This window comes from Solanum lycopersicum, chromosome 7, assembly GCF_036512215.1.
Source record: "Solanum lycopersicum chromosome 7, SLM_r2.1".
Taxonomy (NCBI): domain Eukaryota; kingdom Viridiplantae; phylum Streptophyta; class Magnoliopsida; order Solanales; family Solanaceae; genus Solanum; species Solanum lycopersicum.
Window position 1 is genome coordinate 7,347,634 of NC_090806.1, and position 24,651 is coordinate 7,372,284.

Genomic DNA, 24,651 nt, shown 5'->3' on the forward strand with positions numbered 1-24,651 from the left:
TAATATCACAAAACCAAAAAAGATTTTTGATTACCTAGCCAAATTGAACCCCACTGTCACACCCACTACTGTCAAACAAGCACAAAAATATCCAGAGTGGCGTTATGCAATGAAACATGAATTTGATGCTTTAATTAAAAATCAGACTTGGGAACTTGTTCCTTCTGACTAGACCAAAAACATTGTATCCTGCAAGTGGCTTTTCAGGATCAAGAGAAATGTTGATGGGTCCATCGACAGATACAAAGCGCGCCTAGTTGCAAAAGGCTTTACTCAGAGGCCAGGCGTTGACTTTCATGCCACATTCAGCCCAGTCGTCAAGCCCACCACAGTTCGCATCGTTCTCTCTGTGGCACTTCGTCACAACTGACACCTTCGCCAGCTAGATGTCAATAATGCCTTCCTCCAAGGCAACCTGGAAGAGGAAGTGTACATGGCACAACCTCAGGGGTTTACTAGTGATGACAAACCAATGCATATATGTCGGCTACGGAAGGCAATCTATGGCTTGAAACAGGCTCCTCGAGCGTGGTACAATGCCCTCACGGGTTATCTTTCATCCATAGGCTTTGTTAAGACAAAATCTGATGCCTCACTACTTGTCAGACATGGTGCAGGTGATACGTTGTTCGTCCTCGTCTATGTCGACGATATTATTATCACTGGGAGCAATACTTTAAGTGTCAATCAGGTTATCACTTCCCTTGCTTCTAAGTTCTCTATTAAAGATTTAGGTAATCTTCACTACTTTCTTGGTGTTGAAGTGATACGCAGCTCCAACAGTTTAATTCTCACCCAAACAAATTATGTGAATGAAATTTTGAATGATGAGCTAATGACCGACTGCAAGAGTGTTAACACACCCATGAGTGCATCTGAGTTACTCACCTTGTCTGATGGAATTCACTTGACTGATGCTACACGTTATTGCCGAGTCTTGGGTAGGCTTCAGAATCTATCCTTCACTAGACCTGACATAGCCTACGCAGTCAACAAGCTTTCTCAATTTATGCAAGCACTGTCAGACCTTCACTGGAAGGCTGTAAAACGTGTTCTTAGATACCTGCGGGGTACCATTCAACTCGGCCTACGCGTCTCCCATTGATGAATTCAATCTACATGTGTACTCTGACGCAGATTGGAGTAGGGACATCGTTGACAGAGTTTCTACATCTGGTTGCATCCTATTTCTTGGTCACAATCCGATTAGTTGGTCATCAAAGAAGCAAAATACTGTCTCACGCTCCTCCACTGAGTCCGAATACAGGGCAGTGGCTAATGCACTTTCTGAAACCTTATGGGTCACCAATCTCCTAATGAGTTACGCTTTCCAGTACATCAGCTACCCAAAATTTATTGTGACAATCTTGGAGCCACATTCTTGAGCAAGAATCCTGTCCTCCATAGTCGTGTTAAGCATGCTGCTGTGGACTTTCACTTTGTTCGCCACTATGTTGACATTTAAAGGGTTCGTGTTGTTCATGTCCATGGTTCGATCAAATAGCAGACACCCTCACCAAGGCACTTTCTAAGTCTGCTTTTGAGTCTAATTTGTTCAAGTTACGCTTAGTGACTCATCGTCTAACTTGAGGGGGCATATTAGAACATCTGGTCTTAGGACGCCAGTTAGTAGTTTAGTCGTATTAGGATTGTCTTACTAGTTCAGCAGTTATTATTTAATTAGACTACTTTCGTTCAATTCGTTTAGGAGTCTTATTACTTTCTTTGTAACTCTATGTAATAACTTGCTGCCTTCATTAATAAAACAACATTCAGTCTTCATAAATGAATGAGATATAACCTTTTCAGTTATCTTTGCCCTTCTGTTTAGACTTGGGCCTTTTGAGCACTAAATGAAACTATATATGGAAGATGGCTTCAATTTAAGCAAGTTATATGTACTTTTCAAGACTGATTAATATTTTTAGTACCAGGAAAAGAAGCTTGAAGATAACAAGATGACTCTAAGAAATCCTTATGGATCTTCTTCTTTACAAAAGAAAGATGATTCCGTGCACCATCAGGGTGTACTTGTTCAACAAAGCACTGTGTGACCTCGGGGCAAGTATCTACTTGATGCCCCTTGTGATTTTCAACAAGTTGGGTCTAGGAGACCCTAAACCCACTCCAATGAAGTTGCAAATGGCGGATCGCTCTATAAAGCGGCCTGTGAGGATTCTCTTCGACATCTTATGAAGAAAATCATACATCACAATCACAAGAGGTAAGCACATGCTGGTCCTCTTGATCTCCCTTTTAGCCAGCAGAAAACATCAAATCAAGGAAAAGATACTACACTATCTTTATTCCTTCCCAGGAGAACTATATTCTCTCCACAATAAGAAAATGTTTGGCTAAAACTGCTAACAGGAAGTTGAAAGCAGGTTGAAATTAGTCCATTTGTCACCTACACATTGGATTCCTGCAGCAGGTCTCCAGTATTTGGAGATAAAGTGCATAAATATTATGAGAAATGTTATGTACTCTTGGAAACATTTCTCATCTTTCTAAAGCGTTATAATCTCCCTAGCTTTCCGGAACAAACCAACTTGATTAACCAAACATTCATTATCTCATCATATTGGATTGTTCATACTAAATGTTGAAGTGAAGACATCATTGAAACAATGCATATACGAAGAAAAGATTTTAAAGTAGCCGATTTTGAAAAACAAAAAACAAGGGAAACTCAGGAGAGATGGGGGAAGCTCAGAAGGTAAGCCATAGTCTAGAACTTGTCCAACAAGATACAAGCTGAATTAGAAGTAAACTAAGATATGAACAACCCCCTCCCCAAACGAGAGTAAAGAAACTACAACATCGTAGTGGCTAGACTAGACTACTTGTTGCTTAACCTTTAAAAGATGGTTGCAATAAAGATTGTCTATCAAGAACTAGTGGAGTTGTAAAAGAACTTCTAATTTTTTTCAACAGAGTATGATGAATGATATGATTTCTGTTAATACCTTCCCTATGATAAGAGGAACTAGAAGTGTGAGAACAAGGCTTCTGAACAACTGCTCGGCTGGAACAGACACACCAACACCAGAAGCTATGAGCTTGGAGATCGAAAAAGGTACCTAGAACGACATTGAGGATAAAAAGAATAGTTAAAAGTGCAGAAAGTAGCGAGGCACAAATTTTCCAAGCTTAAATGTGGAATATATCTTATGCGTATCAAATGGAGCAGATGAGTATATCAATCCTTTTGTTTCAATAGTCACCATCAATTGCTCTACTGTAAACAGAAATAAATAATCAAAAAATAAATCTTGATTGCCATGTTGGTTTCAACTCAGCTGCTTCATTTCAAAAGGTAAAGGATGTTTCAATATGGAATTAACACAACAAGTTAATTCCCCTTGCACAAGAAGGTGACATTGACTACTTTCAAGAAACATTTACATATAACGAGAAAGATTTTATGAAAAAGGAAGAACACCTAATACCAATTGACACCTGAACGTTCTCCAATTTACTTATTCCAAATTTGTGTTTCTAGGAGAAAACTTCAAGGAGTGATGAGAAACATGAAGATAAATGGTATAACAATTAGAAGACACCTAAATACTACAGATTTCCTTAAGAAAGAATCTATTATTATAAAATGCAAAAGAAAGATGTGACTAGCAGGAAATTTGGTATTAATTTAAGAAACTCAGCATATATACCACAAAAGATGAATTCTTGAAGCTTTAATAAATATGATCTTCTTCCACAGAAATTCAAGCATTTCATAGAACAATAGTCCAAAACTTCTAATAAAGTTGCATGAGTACGATTGGACATAAAAAAACATGCCATAAAATAAGACAGCCAACTTTGCTAGTGTTATGTACAGATAAAGTGAAGGAGATATGATAATTGACATGAAACTTAATAGCATGGAAAGGATTTACAGCATTCGGATTCATAGCTCGGAAAACTTACAATCAGAATGCCTAGAAGGTTTGATATTAAAGTCATCACAAGCGCAAGAGCAGAGTTTCCTCCTGCTAACTGTATTTAAGTGAATACTGCAATCAAATTTAACAACCAACTATTTTCCATGTTTGGTTCTGCATAGGCAGTACCATGCAAAGCATAGGACATTCAACTTACACGAGTTAGTGCCACTCCACTAGATAATGTTGTGGGCATACAGCTAAATATGGCCAATCCTGAGGAACCAAAAAATTATAACCATAATCAACAGATCCATAATGCAACGAGGAAAAACTTAAAATGCACTGAAATTTATGCTGAACTCGGTTTTCTTCATGGCCAGACAGAAAGCTTTATTCATAAGAACTGTAGATTAAAAGACATGCATTTACAATTAGGATAAAGATCAATATAACTCCTTCTGAGTTCTTTTTTGATAAGGTAAAGGTTTACTGACAAAGTACCAAGAAGGTACTAAAACCAAAAGCAACTCCTGAGTTCTAACACAAGAGGATGGTCGAAAGGTTTTGATGTGTCCAGAGATGGAACAGAAAGCTTGGAAGTGACACACATTCAATATGCTGATGATACACTCATCTTCTCTGGAGCTGAGGAAGATCAATTAAAATATTTATCGGTGATTCTGGTCTTATTTGAAGGGGTATCTGGCTTGCACAATAATTGGAGGAAAAGCTTCATGTATCCCATTAATGAAGTCAATCATAGGAACTGTATAGCCTCAATATTTGGTGGTGAAGTTGGCACTTTGCCAACAACTTACTTGGGCATGCCTTTGGGAGCAAAGTCCAATTATTGAAATTTGGAATGGTGTGATAAAAAAGAATGAGAAAAAAAAAGGCTAGATGGACTACACAGTACCTATCTACGGGAGGGAGATTGACCCTCATCAACTCAGTCCTTGATGCTCTGCCAACATTAATGATGTAACTGTTTGCTATTCCAGCATGTGTCATCAAAAGTTTGGATGGTATGAGAAGGAAGTTCCTGTGACAAGGTAACAAAGAGAAGAAAAGATTTCACCTAATAAAATGGAAATCTGTGACAACTGGGAAGAAAATGGGGGATTGAAAATAAAGTGAAATTTCAATGTAAAGCACTCAGAATGAAGTGGCTGTGGAAGTACTCAATTGAAGATCAGTTACTGTGGAAAAGAGTGGTAGGTGCCAGATATGGGCTGAAGATAGCTGGATGACCAAGGATGTGACTTCACCTTATGGAGTCAGCTTATGAGAAATCAAACTCAACTCCAAGGTGAAAGTGGGGAATAGGAACAAGACTAAATTTTGGAAGGAAGAATGGCATGAGTTGGGTAATATGGAACTCTTTTTCGCAGACACATATAACCTATTTCTCACAACAAAGGACCATAGCAGAGATTTGGACCACACAAGGTTGGAATTTACCATTTCTGGAGACAACTCATGACTGTGAAGAGTTTCAATGGACTCTTGGCAGAAGCGGATATATTATGATGGGAAGGAAGCAGCAAAGGTACATTTAAAGTAGGTGCAGCCTACATGTTGATGGAGCAACCAAGTCAACAGATTCCTACCTGGCCATGGAAACAAATTTGGAAATGCAAAATTCCTTATTAAGTCTCATGTTTTATATGGTTGCTAGCTAAGGATAAAGCTCTGACACAGGATAATGTAATGAAGAGGGGGATAACCTTATGTTCTGGTGTGTTCTATGTGGGGTCTCTATAATTGATGTTTTAGGGTCAATATAGACTTCGAACAGTGGAGTTTGGAGTTCATCTGTATATAAGGTTAAGTACTACCCATGTACTACTGCGATATAATATAAAAGTTATCAAGTTCAAAAAAAAATGTGGAAATTACAGCTTAGTGACAAAAAGGAAAATTTCAAAAGCCTTAACACTGCTATATCAAAGGCTTCAAACTTTGTAATAAACACGAAAAAGAACTGAATTTCGAGAACATCATCTCCCTCCTTCAACCACACTGACAAACATTAGCCCCCCCCCCCTCTCTCCCCCTGTCTATGTGTGTGTGTGTAATGGCTTGTAATACAACTCCTGTTCCATAAGAAACGCCAGGATGCCTATACATACAGAGACACTTCAAAGTGAACAATGAAGTCTCTACACCAACTAATCTTGATGTATTTTAATGACATTCAGGGTTTTTCTCTGAAGGAGCGTCAAAATGAATAACAATCACTTATCATAATCGTCTTCCTCATTTCATCCCACCTTCCGTGTGTTTAGGATGTTATTGCATGCCTACCACATGGAAAGGTTGAGTATTTTTAGCTGTCTAACCTGTGACAAATTCTTGAGGTTGAAGCTTTAGCAGCAAAATAATCTTGGATAAAAGAGGAGTGAAGAACAAAATAGAAACCTGCATCAACACGAATATGCTAGAATTAGTTAAATATAAAACATAAAATGATCCAGAAACAAAATTAAGATATAGCCTTCCTGAGTATAATACCAAAAGAGCCAAAGAAAATTGGTATAGATCCATCCAGATGCAGTCATTCACAGAAAATGTAAAGCCCCATAAACTTATAATATTAAGTACCTCATAAAATGATTTAAGTTTCTACTAAATGTGTATGGACAGACATGAGGGCACTGAAGGAATTAGGTTATGATAACATGAATATGGTATTGATTGGAAGTGATTCGACGTGGCAAGGTAGCCAAAAGAAGCAAAACCTACATGGCAGACCAACGTCAGCTCCCAGTCCCCTCTCATGGTGACTTCGTATTGAGCGAGGAGGACCTGGGCAAGGAGAGTGGTCGAACCATTAAGGGCTCGTTTTGCAGCTGGTAAGTTATTCATGATCAATCCTGCATAACATGTTAGGTAGCTTTCTTTGACAATGTATAAAATTAATACAATGTTTGGTTTGCAAATTAGAAACCTGCATAACTAATACATGTATAAGTTATGAGGGAATCAAATATTATTTTATGCAGGATAGAAGATGGAATAGCTAATATAGGAATAACTAAACCCTGCATAACTGATCCCTGCGTAAAACAATACATAATCATAACTAATCCATGTATTACTAATACCTAAATAACTCTAATCAACTACCAAACAACCCCTAACAGAATACCCCAGTCCTTCGTGTGCTCCATTGTGAGCTCAGGCCTTGGAGCAAAGTCAGGATCTTAGTCGCGAGCTTCATTGTGTGGGAGCATCAGCAGGGGCATGCAAAGGCCATTTACAATGACCTATTGTCAATCACAAGCCCCTCGCAAGAAGGGATTTAGACAGCATAACCCTTCCTTGCATTGCAAAAGAGGTGCATAGCAAACAAATGGGCTCGCAAAAAAGCTTGTGTCGAGAGTGTATTGCCAGAATACCCAACAGTATAAATCAGCTTATGCAGGGAGAGAGAAGACAAAAGGATCAGTTATGAGGTGTAACAAGAAACAACTCAACTCCTCCTTTTGAGTATTTGCGTTCACTTCATGTTTCAACACTTTGTATAGGTTGGTAAGATGTTTTGGGAAATGTGGTGTGTGGTTGAGACCCAAGGAAATCTATCCACTACGTTAGGGTAAGTGTATCTAATATCCTTTTGAGATTATATCATCATTAATATGGATTAACATCATCGAAGCATGAGATTTATAGTGTTCTAAGGTGAATTTTCACCCCTAAGTTATTATATCACCACATTGAGATTTGACCGCCTCAATTGGAATTTTTTGCTAGAGACCCTCCCCAAAAGAGGATTTGGAGGCAGATGGATAAGATGGATGAAGTTCTGCATAAGCACAGTCAAATTCTCTATCCTTATTAATGGCTCCCCTACAGGGTTCTTCTCCTCACAGAGAGGCCTAAGGCAAGGAGACCCATTATCTCCTTTCCTCTTCATCATTGTCATGGAAAGTCTTAATGATATGTTGAAAATTGCTCAAGAAAATAGCTGGCTGAAGGGATTCAAAGCTGCAAACAGGGAAGGTCCAAACTTGGAGATTACTCATTTGCAGTATGCTGATGATACGTTGATCTTTTGTGAGGCTAATAAGAACCAAATCATGATTCTAAGGGTCATTTTTGTTCTTTTTGAAGCAATCTCAGGATTACACATAAACTGAAATAAGAGCTTCATATATCCAGTTAATGAGGTTCCTAACCTAACCTCATTGGCTGGGGTCCTTGGTGGAAGCATTGGGAAGCTACCAACTGTCTATCTGGGAATGCCTTTGGGAGATCGGAATAGGTCTATAGATATATGGAATGGGGTGGTAGAGAAGTGCGAGAAGAGGTTGGTGAACTGGAAAAGTCAATATCTCTTCTTAGGAGAAAGACTAACACTAATCAATAGTGTTTTGGACTCTATGCCTACCTTTTATGATGTCCCTCTTCCCTATCCCTGATGTTGTCATTGAGAGATTGGATGTTCTAAGAAGAAATTTTTTTCTGGGAAGGGAACAGTGAAACCAAGAAGTTCCACTTGGTGAAATGGGATGCACTGATTGGAAGTAAACAAAAAGGGGGTATGGGGGTCAGGAACTTATAAACTCAGAACCAATGTCTTATGATGAAATGCCTCTGGTGATTTGCTTCTAGGGAGTCAGCTCTCTGGAAAGAAGTTATCCAGCTGAAGTATGAAATGGCAGATCATTGGACCACCAGAATGGTCACTGATACTTATGGAATCAACCTTTGGAGATCCATCAGAAACCTGTGGCCAAAGCTTAGAGAAAATTGCAGCATAAGAACAGAAGATGGCAGGAAGTACATTTCTGGGAAGACAAGTGGTTAGATCAAGCCCCCCTAAGGGACACCTTCAATGATATTTACCCTAAACCAACAACAAAGGGCCACTGTGGCTAAAGTCTGGTCAAATTAGGGACGGAATTTGAGCTTTAGAAGACCTTTCAATGACTGGGAGATTTTGAGGTTAGTTGAGTTATACAGCAAATTGGAGCAATTCAAAGGAACCTCAACTGACCAAGATAGATTGGAGTGGAAGGGCCATAGTCAAGGTAGTTTCAGTGTGAAAGGGGCCTACAAAAAATTTAACCCTTATAATTATCAGATTGAGGACTGGCCTTGGAAGCTTATACGGAAAGTCAAAATTCCTTATAAAGTTTCTTGCTTCACTTGGCTTGTGGCCAAACAAGCTAATTTTAACCCAAGAAAACCTCATGAAAAGGGGAATACATCCAAGTCCAAGGTGTTTTTTCTGTGAAGAAAAGGCTGAAACTGTAACCCACCTTTTTATACACTGCAGGATTACCCGTCAACTATGGGAAACGTTTCTAAGTAAGAAGGGACTGAATTGGGTAATGCCAAAAAAAATAGATCAGACTTTGAAGATCTGGAGCAGTTATGCTAGCACGTCAAACCATAAGGATAGTTGGAAAATAATATTAGCTTGCATTTGGTGGGCTGCTTGGACAGAAAGAAACCTCAGGTGCCATAAAGAGCAACAATATCCAGAAGATGAAGATGAAGTGTTTAGTTTTGTTTCACTTTTGGTGTAAACAGGAGTATAGGGAAGATCTAGAATCAGTTGGGGATGTCTTAGGATTATTGTAATTTTTTGTTAAAAGGTTTGAAGATCTTCTAGATACTCCTCAATTGTAATTAGGAAACCTGTAACTTGTCGTGGCAGGTTTCAGTTTTTGTGGAAATAGAATACAAGTCGTTACCTTATCAAAAAAAAATAAAAAAAATCACCACATTGAGATTTGACCAAGTAAACTAAGTCAAGTATATATTTTAATAATTGATTTGAACTCTCGAGCTTATGGGTAATCCACTCATGTAATTTGTTTCGGGTTTTACCTCATTGACCTATAGTTGAACTTTTGAGTTGACTTTGATCTTGACCAAAATATAAACTTTAGAGATCAGTCCAATAGATGTAAGCAACCCTCATATTCATTGATTTGAATAGATATGGAGCCATATGCGGAGCGGAAAAAACTGTTTTGGACAGTAGCTTACCTGGATGCTGGTATAAAATATACTTCATCCATTTAAATTTATGTGAACCTATTTGAATGAGCACAAAGTTTAAGAAAGAACTTAAGATTATCAGAACTTGTGGTCTTAAACATGCTAGTATGACTGATAATGAGACTTTTGAAGCTTGTGATCTTAAAGCACTACTGCAAAAATTTATTGGGAGAAACTAGGTCTGGCCAGATAGATCCAAAATATCAAGGACTCCAATGATAATGATTGGCTCAACAGTTGTCGAAAAATTGAACATTGATGGTTACCTATTCACATAGTACAAAAAAGGGTGGGATAGGAGGTCTCTCTTTGCGATAAAAAATGGAGAATGGATATCAGGTTTTAGTACAAAATTAATATGAAATCTGCTTTAGGTACAAAATTATACTCCTTATCATATGACCTTAGATTAACTCATAAGGTGCAGGTGCAACAACTGGAGATTGCTACAGACGCAAAAGAGGTGATTGAACTTTTACAATTGAAAAATAATACTCAAAGTCAAACGTTTAACATAAATGCAGGGAGTTGCTCCACCAGCAAGGTAACCTCCCAATCAGGCATGAATTTAGAGAGCAGAACAAGGTGGCTAACTTGCTATAGCCAAAAAAGGCCAAAAGCTAACAAAGAACCAACATTTTGTGGACTCCCCACCCTCGGAGTTGTTTGTTTTGAAAGCTAATAAAGCAAACAAATTTGGAACTACTTTAGCTAGGCATATAAAGCCTTTATGTAATTTGGGTTGTAACTATCTTATTCGGCCAAAACAGTGTTGTACTAGAAGGAATGCAACCACTTATGTTTGTTAATGATGCATAATAATAAATAAATAAATTGTTGTTTAACCAAAAAAAAAAAAGAAGAACATTTGTATGGACATAGAAGTGTTTCATTAAGGGTAAAATGAAAAGTTTATATTAAACGGTTTTTAGATTTAGAAAGGGGGCATTTCTTGAACGGACTAAAATAGATTCACATAAATTGAAACAGGGGAAGTAAAAAATTATTAACTCACAAGGCACATATGATTGAAGTGTAAAAAGTAATTAATAACAATTAGTAATTATATTACTATTTGGTGTTAATTAAATTAGAAACAAACATAAATTTTTTTGTTGGCAGCATACTTAATTTGAACCTAATCTAGAAACTCCTCAAACGCCATAGCAATTACCTAGTGACCAAAGATTCCTTAAACTTCATAATTCTTTTAAAGTAAGCAACATTGCAACTGACTCAAATGAATCGAACACCAACCTGCTACCAAAATGCTCCTGGATTAAATCTAACTGACCTATGGTCTCCTATTTAGCGACAATAGATATAGCTCTCGGAAACCACCTCGCCTCGAACCCAATTGCACTGTTACAAGTTCACACCTCCGTTAGTATTCACCAACTCCCCCTCCTTTACTTCTAACTTAATTTTAACTTTTTTTAATGGAAAAACACCTTTCTCAAGGCTCAACACACTTTCTTGCATGCAAGCATATACATACATACATACATACAAATTCTTCTATTTATTCTTGCAATATAAGCATAAAGCAATACTATTTAATAATAGCAGCCTTCACTTAGAGCTTCCTAGTCTTTGAGAAACACCACTAGGATAAATATAATATAAAAATAACCTTTTTCATTTTGTTCTTGATAGATTCTCGAAGGGTTTGCTATTGATAAGTCGTGAGATCAAACCATAGTAATGTCAAGCCAGGAGGAGTTGAAAGATCTGTTACTAATTTTTCCATAAGTTACAAAAATGTTCATGTTTGAAGACAGAATGTATAAGTTCTTGTTTTTAAAAAATGTTGAGTATATGTATTGCGACCTTGCATATGTGGGGACAGTTACATGTTTTTGTCAAAGTGTTTTCAGCTTTAGTTAAGAAGTGATTAGCTTAATTGATTTCCATATAATGTATTTTTTATGATTACTTTTTAAAGTATGTTTTGGAATTTTTGAAAAAATATTTTAGACCCATGTATGCTATTTAACTAACTATTGTTCAAGTGTTCTAAGCCACACCATAAAATGCATATGTTTTTGATAAAAATGACATTTTGGGGGAAAGCTCGAAGGGTTCGAGTAGATGTTTGATTTGCGCCGTGAGGCGTCATCACATAACGTACACAGATGTATGACAATATTAGATTATGGTACTCACAGATGGTAAATTCAGATTTTATCCGACTGGGGGTGGTGTTAGACCCTCATGATGTACATACGAGGCATATGAAACTTAGTTGGGGTCGGACCAGAGGGATAGAATTCGTAGTGCGTGTGGTTTCAGATACTTGAGAAGTGTGTATCTCAGATACAGAGTCAGAAGATATTTCAGCTACAAACAGACAGAGAAAAAAAGTGAAACAGATTTACTTTCAGCAAATACTTACTGTTAGTTTTCAGATTCAGTATTCCATACATGTTATTCTCTAACTTTTATTCTAACAGTTATGGATGGTTACCTCACTGGGTCAGTATATTGACCCACCCCTTATGTTTTTATGCAAACTCAAAGTTACTTCTTCAGATGAGTTAGTAGCTGCCCGTGTTTCCAGAGTTTGGTGAGCCCCACTGCTCCTTTGGGGTGCTAGAGTCAACTATTTTTAGCTATCGACTTTTTAATTGACATCAGTTATTAGAGATCTAGAATCATGCTCCATAACGTAAATACTGGGTGCATTATAAATATAAATCACATTGAGTAGTACAGTTTGATTTATGGTAGATTTTTTTGTCACTTACTAGTACTTGTTATATTTTTCAGTAGCATCAGAGATACAATTTTCCTATTGACATAACCTTCTAGGTGTCGATGTGACCCCTTCAGATTTGGGTTGTGACAGTTTCAATCTGGTGTTTCTTACATCATACATAGTGAAGAATTTTGAAGTACAAATCAATATCCAAAATAGCAGTGAAAGCAGTTCAAGTTCCATTATCATTAAATTCAGCCATAAGAACACAAAAAGAAGACAGAGATGACAAGGAGAACCTACAAAATTTACAATGGCATAGAGAAGAGTTTGAATTCATACAAGACCAAATAGCCCAACAGGCCAAGCTTCAGCAGCAGCACCTACTTCATCACTACGCAATGTAATCCCTGTATCATAAGAAGATAAATAATTACTAGGCACCAAAATTGACAAAGAGAAAAGCCAGAACTCTACCTGAAATTATAAATATGCCGAAGGTGCTAATTTTGGACAGATAATATCTATCTGCCAGACAACCAAGGGTAGGATTAGCAAGCCCTAATGCTACTCCACCAATTAAAGCTGCAAAAGTGATTGAGAACGCATGAGTTTTGGTGCTACGAATCCTTTCCATCAGTAAGCATAAACTAATTCAGAACTTTAGAGGAGATATGTAATAACATCCACATCGGAAATAACGTTCCAGAATATCAAGAAGACCATGATAACAACACACTTTAGTGTAATCAGGTGTCACTCATGGTAATCAACAATCCCTGTGCCCGTATACTCTACGGTTGTTCACACTTAAGGATTCATGGTTATTTTGGCTGGCAGAAGTTGATGCCTTTGACAGCCATTTCGATTTTCGTTCTTTCTCAAAATGGTAAAACATTCAAGAGCTATGTAGACACTGTGACCAAAATGACAACACAATTGGTATAGTTAAGAACTACAAGAACATAAACCCTTACAGTACATAAGGCTGTTCCAATAATACATAAAGTCCAACCAACTCTGTGCAGGAACACTTTCTGCATCAGCTCATTGGGCATAATGCTTTCAATAAAAGACAAATTAGTTATGTTCAATCTCTTGAAAAGATAATGAGCCAGATAGAGACGGACAAAGCAATCAAACATAGACATAAATTCTTATCACAATCAGACAATTTTATGCTGTTGATCTGGAGCTGCACATCTGTTTATGGATGCAGAGTAATCTGCTTCATCTTGATGCCCCGAGGAGAGGTGTTAAGTGTGTGAAGCTATTAAACTTATTAAATTCAGTACATGTGACATCAGCTCTATACAGATTAAAGGCATCTTTTATTTGTATTTTCTCTATTATAATTTATTATCTGCAGCACAAACTATCATCTAATGAAAAATTGAGTTTTACTTTGATTGAAGCATCACCTATTTCATTCTTATAGAAACAAAATTTAAGGAAAGAAGTAAAAACATATTGTTTTTCTATTCCAACTACCCAATACCCATTCAGTTACTAGGATATCATCAGATCATTCTCCTATTATGCTTCTCTGAGGGGATTGAGAGAAAAACCCGTCCTACTTCAAATTTAAAAATTCGAGGCTAGATGTAGATGGATTGCTGGACCTTGTGAAAGACTGGTGACTTATTTCTGTGTTGAGGGCAGAATAGATTTTATTCTTGCCAAGAGGGTTATTAAAGGCCAAACTGAAGGGGTGGAATGCTGACACTTACGGAAACATTGATAAGAAGAAACCAGATATTAAGTATTGGAGTTGGATTTTGAACAAGAAAGCAGGATTTTGCAGGAAGAATAATTATTAAGAAGGGCCACGCTACAAATGGAGTTGGAGGATACTTCCAAGTATGAATAAATACATTAGAGACAAAAATCCAGGATTAGTTGGCTGAAACAGGGTGACAGGAGTACGAAATAAAAAAATGGCAAATGAACACAAAAGGTACGACCAAATCGGCATGTTGATAGTGGAGGATGAGGTGATAGAAGACTATAAAAGGGGAAATTCTCAGCTACTACAAGAACCATCATTCAGAAACAATTGATTGGAGACCTAGCTACTGTTTGGGAGATCAACCTAAAATAGAGGAGGAAAGAAATTATTACAGAGACTATTCGAAGAACAAGTGGCCTCTAATATCATTATGAGTTGCGCAAACGATAATGCTCCAGGTCCTGACGTGTAACAACCTGGAATAATTTCCTAAGCTTTTAACTCCTTAAAGTACGTTAACAAATTTATTTCCATGCCAACAATTGCTATAAATGAGAATAATATCATTTCAAAATGAAAATATAGTTGCAATGTGGTTTGGAGGGTTATAAGGATGCTAGGTGTGGGAGAAGTATCTTGGATTTGGTTTGGAAAGAATTAGGGGGAAAGAAATGTTTGCATAACGCATGGCATGACTCCACAAGAGAGTATCTCCTACTATATAACGAATTTGGAGATGATTTATGAACAAAAACTGTAGTCCTTTTGAGTCTAGTTTCCAGTGGTTCAAACGATTCGTCATTTGAATAATTTTTTTTATAAGGTAACACTTGTATATACATCCAAAAATCAGACCTACCACAAACAATCTAACTTATTCCTACTGCATTTATTCGTCCTGAATACAAAATTCGCGTAGGATATGTAGCTATAAACAAGTTCATGTTACTGTTCACATATGCACTACACTATTACTAACCTCCTTCAGCATTTTATTTGATTGCTAATCTGTCTTGCAACTTCCTCTATGTGAGCTTTCTCCAGGTATAACCAGTCCCAAACACAAACAAAAGGATGATTGTGTTAGGTTGACAGTAAAGATAGTCAAACTATTACAAATCTTTTTTGAATATAGTAAGAGACCTGAAGACGGTGAATTGGATACAAAAGATTCATACTCTGGATCCTAACTAAATAGGGATTGAAGAATAGTTGATTGAACGATATTAATGAGTCTCCATAGAATAAAACCACAATCAGGCAAACTTGATAATAGAGGTTTCTTTCTTTTCTCTTTCTTTTTCTTTTCTCTTTTTGGCAAACCAAGAAAACATGTTATAATAGGGCAAAATTCATGGTTCAAAAACCATCGAATTGGAGCGGGATGGACGAAATGGAGGCTCATATCTAGTGTATTGTAAGAACGTGTCACAAAGGCCCAAATGTAAGTTCTATAAAGTGGTAACTAGACCAATATCGTTCGACGTATGGGGCAGAGTGTTGGCCAATCAAAAAATCCAGATGAATGTGTTGTCATACTAGAAGAGATATGATTAGGAACAAAGTTATACAGGGCAAGTTGGGAGTGGCCTTCGTAACGGAGATGAGGAAGCAAGACTAAAATGATTCAGGCATGCAAATAGAGAGGTGTGTGGATGCGCCATTAAGGAGATGTGAGAGGTTAGTTGTAGTAGGAGCTGGGAGATGTATAGGTAGGCAGAAGAAGAACGGAGGAGGGTTATTGAGTTGATTAGACAGGACATGGCACGACTTTAACTTACTGTGGACATGACCCTAGATAGGAAGAAATGGAGGTCGAGAATTTATGGTAGAAGGCTAGTATGTAACTGAGTATTGTCGCACTTTATGCAAGAGAGGCAGCGTACACTTCTCCTTATTAGTAGTATTATTTAGTAATCATGTTGTTTCTATTTTCAATGTGTATTACTATCCATTGCTTCGTGGTGCTTGGTATCCTGTTATTTTGCTGTCATATTTTTCTTGTGACCCTTCGAAAACTTCTCTTTTGACCCCAGGGTGTACCAGAAAGATGAAAACAATCTCTCTACCCCACCAAAGGTAAGGTGAAATATGTGTACATCCACCCACCCTAGACCCGCTTGTAGAATTACATTGGGTACGTTGTTGTAGTGCTGAAGATATGGAGAAAACCACTAGAAGACACCAGAAATTAAGGCACGTCATGCACAGACACTGCAAGATTAAGACTAGTGCATCTCTCGATAAAACGTCCTCTTGAGTTAGAATGTAGCATGTTGAAAGCTTGTGAGTCACTGAACTGTAAAAGGTCAAATTTCTTGAAATCTGAAATATTATTCCAAACCTAAGGCTAGGCACTTGTTAAGTAGACAAGAACATTAAAATAAAAAATGAAAAACTTTCAGACTGATAGATATATACAAATGAAAAATCCTTTGATACATCATCCAATAATCATCTATCTACGGAGAGACCCAAATTGTTAAAATGTATCTCATTTCCAGAAATATATCCTCTTAAGCACAACCTATGAATCATTATCACAAAAGGTAAATGAACCACCTATGATTCACTAACTGGATAATACACACAATATTCCAAGTCCATGAACACGTGTTAAGAAATTCCCAGAAACTAATCTAAAGAAGTACCTAATGTTCCAATGCATGTCTTTCTAAGTTTACGTAAGAAACTGGAAGAAAAAACAAAGAGCATTGGTGCGCTTAATAAACCATTAAGATATGTGAGAAATATTGGAGAAAATATTATTGAATTGCGTATCTAAATTGTTACATGAAAACCCTATTTATAGACACTACATTGGAAACCTTTTCCAACTAAAATTCCTATTCTAATTCCTATTCTAAGTAAGAAATACTTATTCCTATTCTAACACTCCCCCTCAAGCTGGTGCATACAAATCATATGCACCTAGCTTGTTGTAAATGTAATTAATACGAGGACATATGAGAGACTTGGTGAACATATCTGTAAGCTGATCATTTGACTTCACAAATTTTGTAACAATATCTCTTGAGAGTATCTTTTCTCTGACAAAGTGACAGTCAATCTCAATGTGCTTAGTCCTTTCATGAAACACTGGATTTGATGCGATATGAAGAGCCGCTTGATTATCACACACACAAGTTCCATCTGATCAATTTTGCAAATTTTAGGTCTCCCAGTAACTAGTTGAGCCAAAGTAACTCACAAGTTGTTGTCGCCATTGCTCGATATTCTGATTCTGCACTAGAACGAGCAACCACGTTGTGTTTCTTACTCTTCCACGACACCAAATTACCTCCAACTAAAACACAATATCCGGATGTCGAACGTCTGTCAGAGGGTGATCCTGCCCAATCAGCGTCTGTATATCCAATGATATGCTCATGACCTTGATCCTCAAAGAGTAGTCCTTTACCGAGGGCTAACTTTATATATCGAAGAATACGAACAACTGCTTCCCAATTACTATCACAAGGGGAAGTCATAAACTGACTTACAATACTCACGGGGAAAGAGATGTTTGGTCTAGTCACTGTGAGATAATTCAACTTTCCAACAAGCCGTATATACCTTTCAGGATTACTAAGTGGCTCCCCCTATCCAGGAAGAAGTTTAACATTCGGATCCATCGGAGTGTCAATAGGTTTACATCCCATCATTCCTGTCTTCTCAAGAATGTCTAAGGCATACTTGCGTTGAGAGATAACAATGCCTGATCTAGACTGAGCAACCTCAATACCTAGAAAATACTTCAATCTGCCAAGTTTTTTAGTCTGAAAGTGCTTAAAAAGATGCTGCTTAAAATTGGTGATACCATCTTGATCATTACCGGTGATAACAATATCATCAACATAAACAACCAAATAGAAATATCGACCTGGTGCAGAATGTCGATAAAACACAGAGTGATAAGCTCCACTACGAGTCATGCCAAACTCCTGAATTATTGTGCTGAACTTTCCAAAACAAGCTCGAAGAGACTGTTTCAGACCATAGAGTGACCTACGCAATCAACATACAAGGCTACTAGACTCCCCCTGAGCAACAAAACCAGGTGGTTGCTCCATATAGACTTCTTCCTCAAGATCGCATGCAGAAAAGCATTCTTTATGTCCAACTGATAAAGAGGCCAATGACGAACGGCAGCCATAGATAGAATAAGATGAACAAATGCTATTTTAGCCACAGGAGCGAAAGTGTCACTATAATCTACCCCAAATATCTGAGTATACCCTTTGGCGACAAGGAGAGCCTTAAGTCGATCAACCTGACCATCTGGACCAATTTTGACTGCATAAACCCAATGACAACCAACAGTAGATTTACCTACAGGAAGGGAGACAAGCTCCCAAGTACCACTCTTATGTAAAGCAGACATCTCATCAACCATAGCCTGCCTCCATCCAGAATGAGAAAGTGCTTCACCTGTAGTCTTAGGAATGGAAACAGAGGACGGAAAATAATAATTATCCGGACAGCAACTAAGTTACCGGAAAATATTAATTTTTTTAATTTTTTTTCCTCACAATTGCTTTGATACCATGTGAGAAATATTGGAGAAAATATTATTGCATTGCGTATCTAAATTGTTACATGAAGACCCTATTTATAGACATTACATTGGAAACCTTTTCCAACTAGAATTTCTATTCTTATTCCTATTATAATTCCTATTGTAAGTAAGAAATACTTATTCCTATTCTAACAATAAGTTCATGTAAGAAACTGGAAAAAACAAAGAGCATTGGTGCGCTTAATAAACTATCAAGACATGTTTCTTCAAATTGTCAGGTCAAAAGTTATGAAATTCAATGCCGAGACTAAACAATTAAGGTAGATAATGTTCCAAAAGTTCCCCTTAAATCCAAGCCACACATCATCGTCTAGCTTGAAATACAATATATCAATCTGAAATCCAGTCCACAATATCAAAATTCTCTCAAGGAAGATTTGATAAGCTGACCTAAAGGCAAAAAATTGTTGGATACAAAACCAGAAAGTGGTTTTACCCAATCAAAGTTTTTTGCAGTAGCCCGCAGAAGATTGTCTCCACAATCATTTCCCTGAAAAATACCATAAATCTTATCAGCAAAGAAAAGTAACCTACTCCCTTCATTCAAAATTAACCATCTAAAGTTGATTTCTGCAGTTTTGAACACCATTAATTTAAAATACACAACTCTTTTATCATATAGATCATACACAATTACGCTCAGTTCCAAATATGTTGGGACCAGCTATATGACTGATCATGTTACTACATTTAAACTCATCTCATGCAAATATTATAGAATGACAAATAAAAAGTGATAGAAGTTCACTATATTTTCTAAACCTAAAAATCTCTGAAAGGCTAAAACACTACTAAAATGCATCGGACTTGCTAGAAATAGCTAACATGTTAAAGTACATTCTCAACTGATACGTATCTATTAAAACATAAACTCTCCTAAAACTGAAAGAAGTATAAAAACACAAAGAACTCATTAACGATATGATGGAATTATAATGAGTTTGTTGTGCTTTTATACTTCATTCAGTTTTATAAGAGTTTATGTTTTGACAGATACATATTAGTTGATGAAAAACTGAATAAGAAAACGTACAACTAACAGCCATAAAAGACCAGTGTCTTTAAAAATTTAAGCAACTAAAGTTGACCAAGTCTTTTCCTAGAAAATAGGAATGCACTAAACTGAAATAAACAAAAAAAAAACAGTAAAAACAATTAGCTGGAAGGAAAAATGGCAATTGCTTAACACTCCTCCTTGGCATTTTTGTGACACACACCAGTTCTTTACCTCAGATTTTCTAACGTTTCCTGTGGCAGTAACTTAGTGAAAATGTCAGCTAGCTGGTTCTCGGATGAACAAGCAACACTTTATTAAATTGTTGGACTTCTCTAATAAAATTAAATTTGTTTAGTTCGACCATGAAATACTGGATATTGCTGACTTGTTATCACTTATGATCCTGGTAACTTCTGTTTGTTCATGGCCCAAGTCCTTCAATGTCTTCCTTAGCCAGATAGCTTGGTTCACAGAAGATGCAACAGCAACGTACTTAGCTTTTGCTATTGATTGAGCTGTAGTTTCTTGTTTCCAAGAGCTCCAACTAACACAACTTGTGCCCAAACAAAACAAACATCCAGAAGTGCATCTGGAATCATCAAAGCAGACACCCCAATCACTAGCAGAGTAACCAACCAGATTTATAGTCACTTCTGCAGATGCTGGAAAAAAATTCATACTTGATGGTTCCTTTTATATACCTTAACACTCTGTTAATGGCTATGAAGTTTGTTCTCTAGGCAAATGCATGAACCAAGAAAGCAAACTTACAACAAACAGAATGTCAGGTCGGCTTGTGGGATATACTAGTTCAATTTTGCTTCCTGTCACAAACATGTCATCCACATAAACTGGAACAACTAAGGACTCACCTCCAATGAACTTCACATACAAAGTAACTTCACTTTGACTTCTACTAAAGCCAAGTTGGATGAGATGATTGTCCATCCTTTCGTGACAGGCTTGTTTTAGGTCATACAAGGCCTTCGTTAAGAGATATACCTAATCCTCTTTTCTAGGAAATGAAAAATCACACTATATTGTTGTGCTTGTCCCTTCACCACCAATCTAGTCTTATGTTTGCAAATTGAGTCATCGTGATTGAGCTGTGTCATGAAAATCCATTTTACACCAACCACCTTGAATTTCTAGGCCAGTCAATGAGTTGCTAGGTTCCATTCTTCTCGATCATGTCTATTTGGCTTGCATAGCTCTCCTCCATGCCTGAGAACCTTGTGCTTCACCATAGCTTGTTGGTTTAGATATAATCAAACTACACCACTGATAGACGTCTTTTAAGGTTCTGGTTCACTGCACTAGTACGTCATCCATTAGTTCATCTTCCGCAAGTTGAGGTTGCTCTTTTAAAAATAAATCAGGAAAGAGGTCTCCTAATTTTTCCAATCATAAGTAGCTACTTTATCAAACTTCACTTCTATGCTGAGAACTAGTTTTTCTATCTTCAACAGAAAATACTATAGCCTTTGGATGATGAACCATAGCCCATAAATATGTCCTTCTAAGCCTTGTTGTCTAGCTTACTCCTCTTATGTACAGGAACTTGATAATAACATATACACCCAATGACTCGGGGATGGTTTATTGATGATTTGTCGGACATCAAGCTTCATTCGGAGTCATGTCCTGCAAGGCCTTAGTGGGCAATATGTTCAACAAATATACTGAGGTATTAATTGCCTTTGTCCAAAACTGATTTGGGATCTCTTTTCAAGCAAAAATCACTTGGCCATCTCCATTACAGTCATATTCTTCCTTTCAAGCACGCCATTTTGTTGTATTATGTATGGTAATGCCAATTGGCGTTCTATACTGGTGGTATACTGGTATTACAAAACTTTACAAACTGAGCAAAAGTATATTCTCCTTCTCAATTGTCAGACCTTAAAGCTTTAATAGTGTAACTACATTAAGTTTCTTCTCAAGCTTTGAACTGTGTAAAAAGTAAAAACATTAAAGACTTCACTCTTCAGCTTCATGAAATAAACTCATGGAATCTGTTTTCATTGGGCATGTCCATATGAATGAGCTGAAGTTTTTGGTTCGCTTTCATACTTGATTTGCTTGAAATGATTCTATTGTTTTCTTTCCTTGCTGACATGTTTCACATACTTGACCATTTGAAAGAAATTCAAGCATATTTTCCACTAACTACCTTTGTCATCCATGTGATGCTTCTCTGATTAAAGTGACCAAACCTTTTGTGCCATATGTTTCTACAAATTTGTGAAGTACTAGTATAAGTGTTAAAATTAGGTCTTAGGCCTAACTCACACCTAAAAGTTAGCTCAAACGGAGGAGGATTGTCCAAGCCTTATAAGGAGTCCACCCATCTCATTTGTGGGACTTTTGTCATTCTTTAACACACCACCTCACGCCCAGTGCTTAGCATCTGGTGCATGGGCAATTATGATTTTGGGGATCCCAACATCGGGTGAGACGAGACCTACTCTGATACTATGTTTAAATTAGGTTTTAGGCCTAACTCACACCCCAAAAGCTAGCTCAAGGGAGGAGGATTGTCCAAGCCTTGTAAGGAGTCCACTCATCTCATTAACCACCAATGTGGGACTTTTGTCATTCTTTAACAATAAACATGCTCAACTATTAATCAACTAAAACAGTTTGTTGCTCATCTTGACATAATAATTCTATTCCAAGAGGGTCAGAAGACTAACAAATTCACAATTTTCAAAATCCAGTGAATAATTCTTTTCAAACATTTGTCCAACACTCAATAATTTTTGAATCATATCAAGTGTGTACAACACATCTGAGGTTGTTCAAACAGTCATTGTACATCTACCTTTGACTTCTACGGCCTCACCATTCCCACTTTTACTTTGGATTTGTAAGTATCATCAAGGAAGATGAACATTCCCACATCATTGCATAAGTGATGTGTGCAACCCCTATCGAGAAGCCAAGAAATGGGGAATTCATTTGTTGAAAAGTATGAAACTGCAAAGAGTTACTCCTCATGTGCATCAAATAACTTCTGCAAGTTATATTTGCAAGTTATAGAAGCCTTATTTTTATTTGTAAGCCTTGGATATCTACCCCATCTTCTTTCAGCTGTCACATATAGCTTCAGCTATCCACCATCAGTAGCAGTGCTTTTCCAAATGTGTTGTTTTTGCAATCTTTGCACGGAGGAAATTTCTCCTTTACATCTCCAATGTTATTTTCACCATCTTGCTTTCCCTTATTATTTTGGCTGAACTTATGCTTCCCTTTACCAGAATATTGTTTTTGCACAGAAAAAGTTCCTTAAGTGAACTTATCCTATCTTATAGTCCTTCTTTGCTCTTGTGCTTGAAGAGCACTCATTGGTTCACCTAATAAGAGTTTTCTTAATTCATTGGGTTCTTCAAGAGAGAAGATCTTAAATTCAAACCTCTCGGGAAGAGTTACAGGAACTTTCTATGCAATCCATTTGTCTGCGTATTTTGTAACTTCTTCACCAAGAAGCCTAATGTTATTAACACTTAAGGAGATTTGATCTGCTTACTTACTGATTGTTTCATCCTCTTGCATATTCAGAGACTCAAACTCCCTTTCAAGTTCAACACCAGCATTTGATGTGTTCTATTGTTACCTTGATATTCTATTTCAATTTGTCCCAAGCCTCTTTTGTTGTTTTACAATCAATGGTTCTATAGAAAATGGAATATGCCTCAAAATTCTGCATAAACGACTTGACTTCGGATTTCTTTGCCTTCTCTACACTGTTGAACTTGTTTTGAGCCATGGTAGGGTTTACCGGTAGAACAGGCACTGATCAATCTTCTATCACAGTTTCCCAGAGTCATAGGCTTCTAAAAGAGTTGACATCTTCGCAGACCAAACTTGATCATTTTATTGGTGAAAGTGAAAGGTGGAGTTAAAGGTAGGTTGTTGGATGTCATTTGCGTTGTAGGTTAAACTTTTTGGTCCTATAAGATCAACTAGAGCTCTGATGCCAGTGTTAAAACATAAACTTTCCTAAAACAGAATTTAAGTGTATAAGCACAAAGAACTCATTAAAACTTCAGTATATTTGAATCTATACAAGAAAAAGATAATTATTTTCTATCTAGCAGCCACATACGAAGTGAGTGAAAAACTGAATAAGATAAGTGGATGTTTGTGTCATTGAAATTGACAGAGTAACAATTATAGTTGTTTAAAAGCTAAATATAGCCCTCCAACATTGAAGGAGAAAACATACAATAACTAAGGAATGCAAATTCACCTTATTTGAATATTGTGAACTGGCTCTAACAGGTGAACTGAATTTCGAACCAAGATGCAACCTGTAGCTGATTATCGAAGGGCAGTTGCCAGAAAACGAGAAGTGAGTCGTCGGAAGATGAGAACTCCGGCACCGAGACAGTGAGTTCCCGGTTACCGGAGGATTGAGGAATATAATTTGGAGAGTCCCCGCCATTGTGAGTGAACACAAAAATGGTACACCCAATTGGTGATTGAGAGTACGAGTTGAGGAAAAGTTTATAAATTACATCTTTTTATCCACTAAGCTAGGTTTGTAAATACATTTTCAAATATTTTTGGGGTGTAGTTTTAAAGTGTGTTTTGTAATTGGTTTTGGAAATCATATTTCACTTTATTTAAGAAAATCATCACATATTTACACTTGTGAATTTTAAAAATTATTAAAAACATAATTTATAAGTTTGGTATAAAATTACTATTTCATGAGACAAGGTGTATATATTCTTAAATTAT

General features: G+C 36.9%; 1 protein-coding gene across 1 annotated transcript in view; it reads right to left on the reverse strand.

Moving 5' to 3' along the window:
- Positions 1-24,454, reverse strand: part of LOC101252502 (probable sodium/metabolite cotransporter BASS4, chloroplastic) — a 31,266-nt gene extending 6,812 nt beyond the window's left edge. Inside the window, exons 1-8 of the mRNA XM_004242830.5 lie at positions 24,158-24,454; positions 19,299-19,398; positions 13,078-13,185; positions 12,943-13,010; positions 6,230-6,308; positions 4,102-4,160; positions 3,931-3,999; positions 2,967-3,080 (exon numbers count right to left, since the gene is read on the reverse strand). Coding sequence (XP_004242878.1) covers positions 2,967-3,080; positions 3,931-3,999; positions 4,102-4,160; positions 6,230-6,308; positions 12,943-13,010; positions 13,078-13,185; positions 19,299-19,398; positions 24,158-24,352 — 792 coding nt within the window. The 5' untranslated portion in view covers positions 24,353-24,454. The remainder of the gene's footprint in view (positions 1-2,966; positions 3,081-3,930; positions 4,000-4,101; positions 4,161-6,229; positions 6,309-12,942; positions 13,011-13,077; positions 13,186-19,298; positions 19,399-24,157) is intronic.
- Positions 24,455-24,651: the final 197 nt, after the last annotated feature.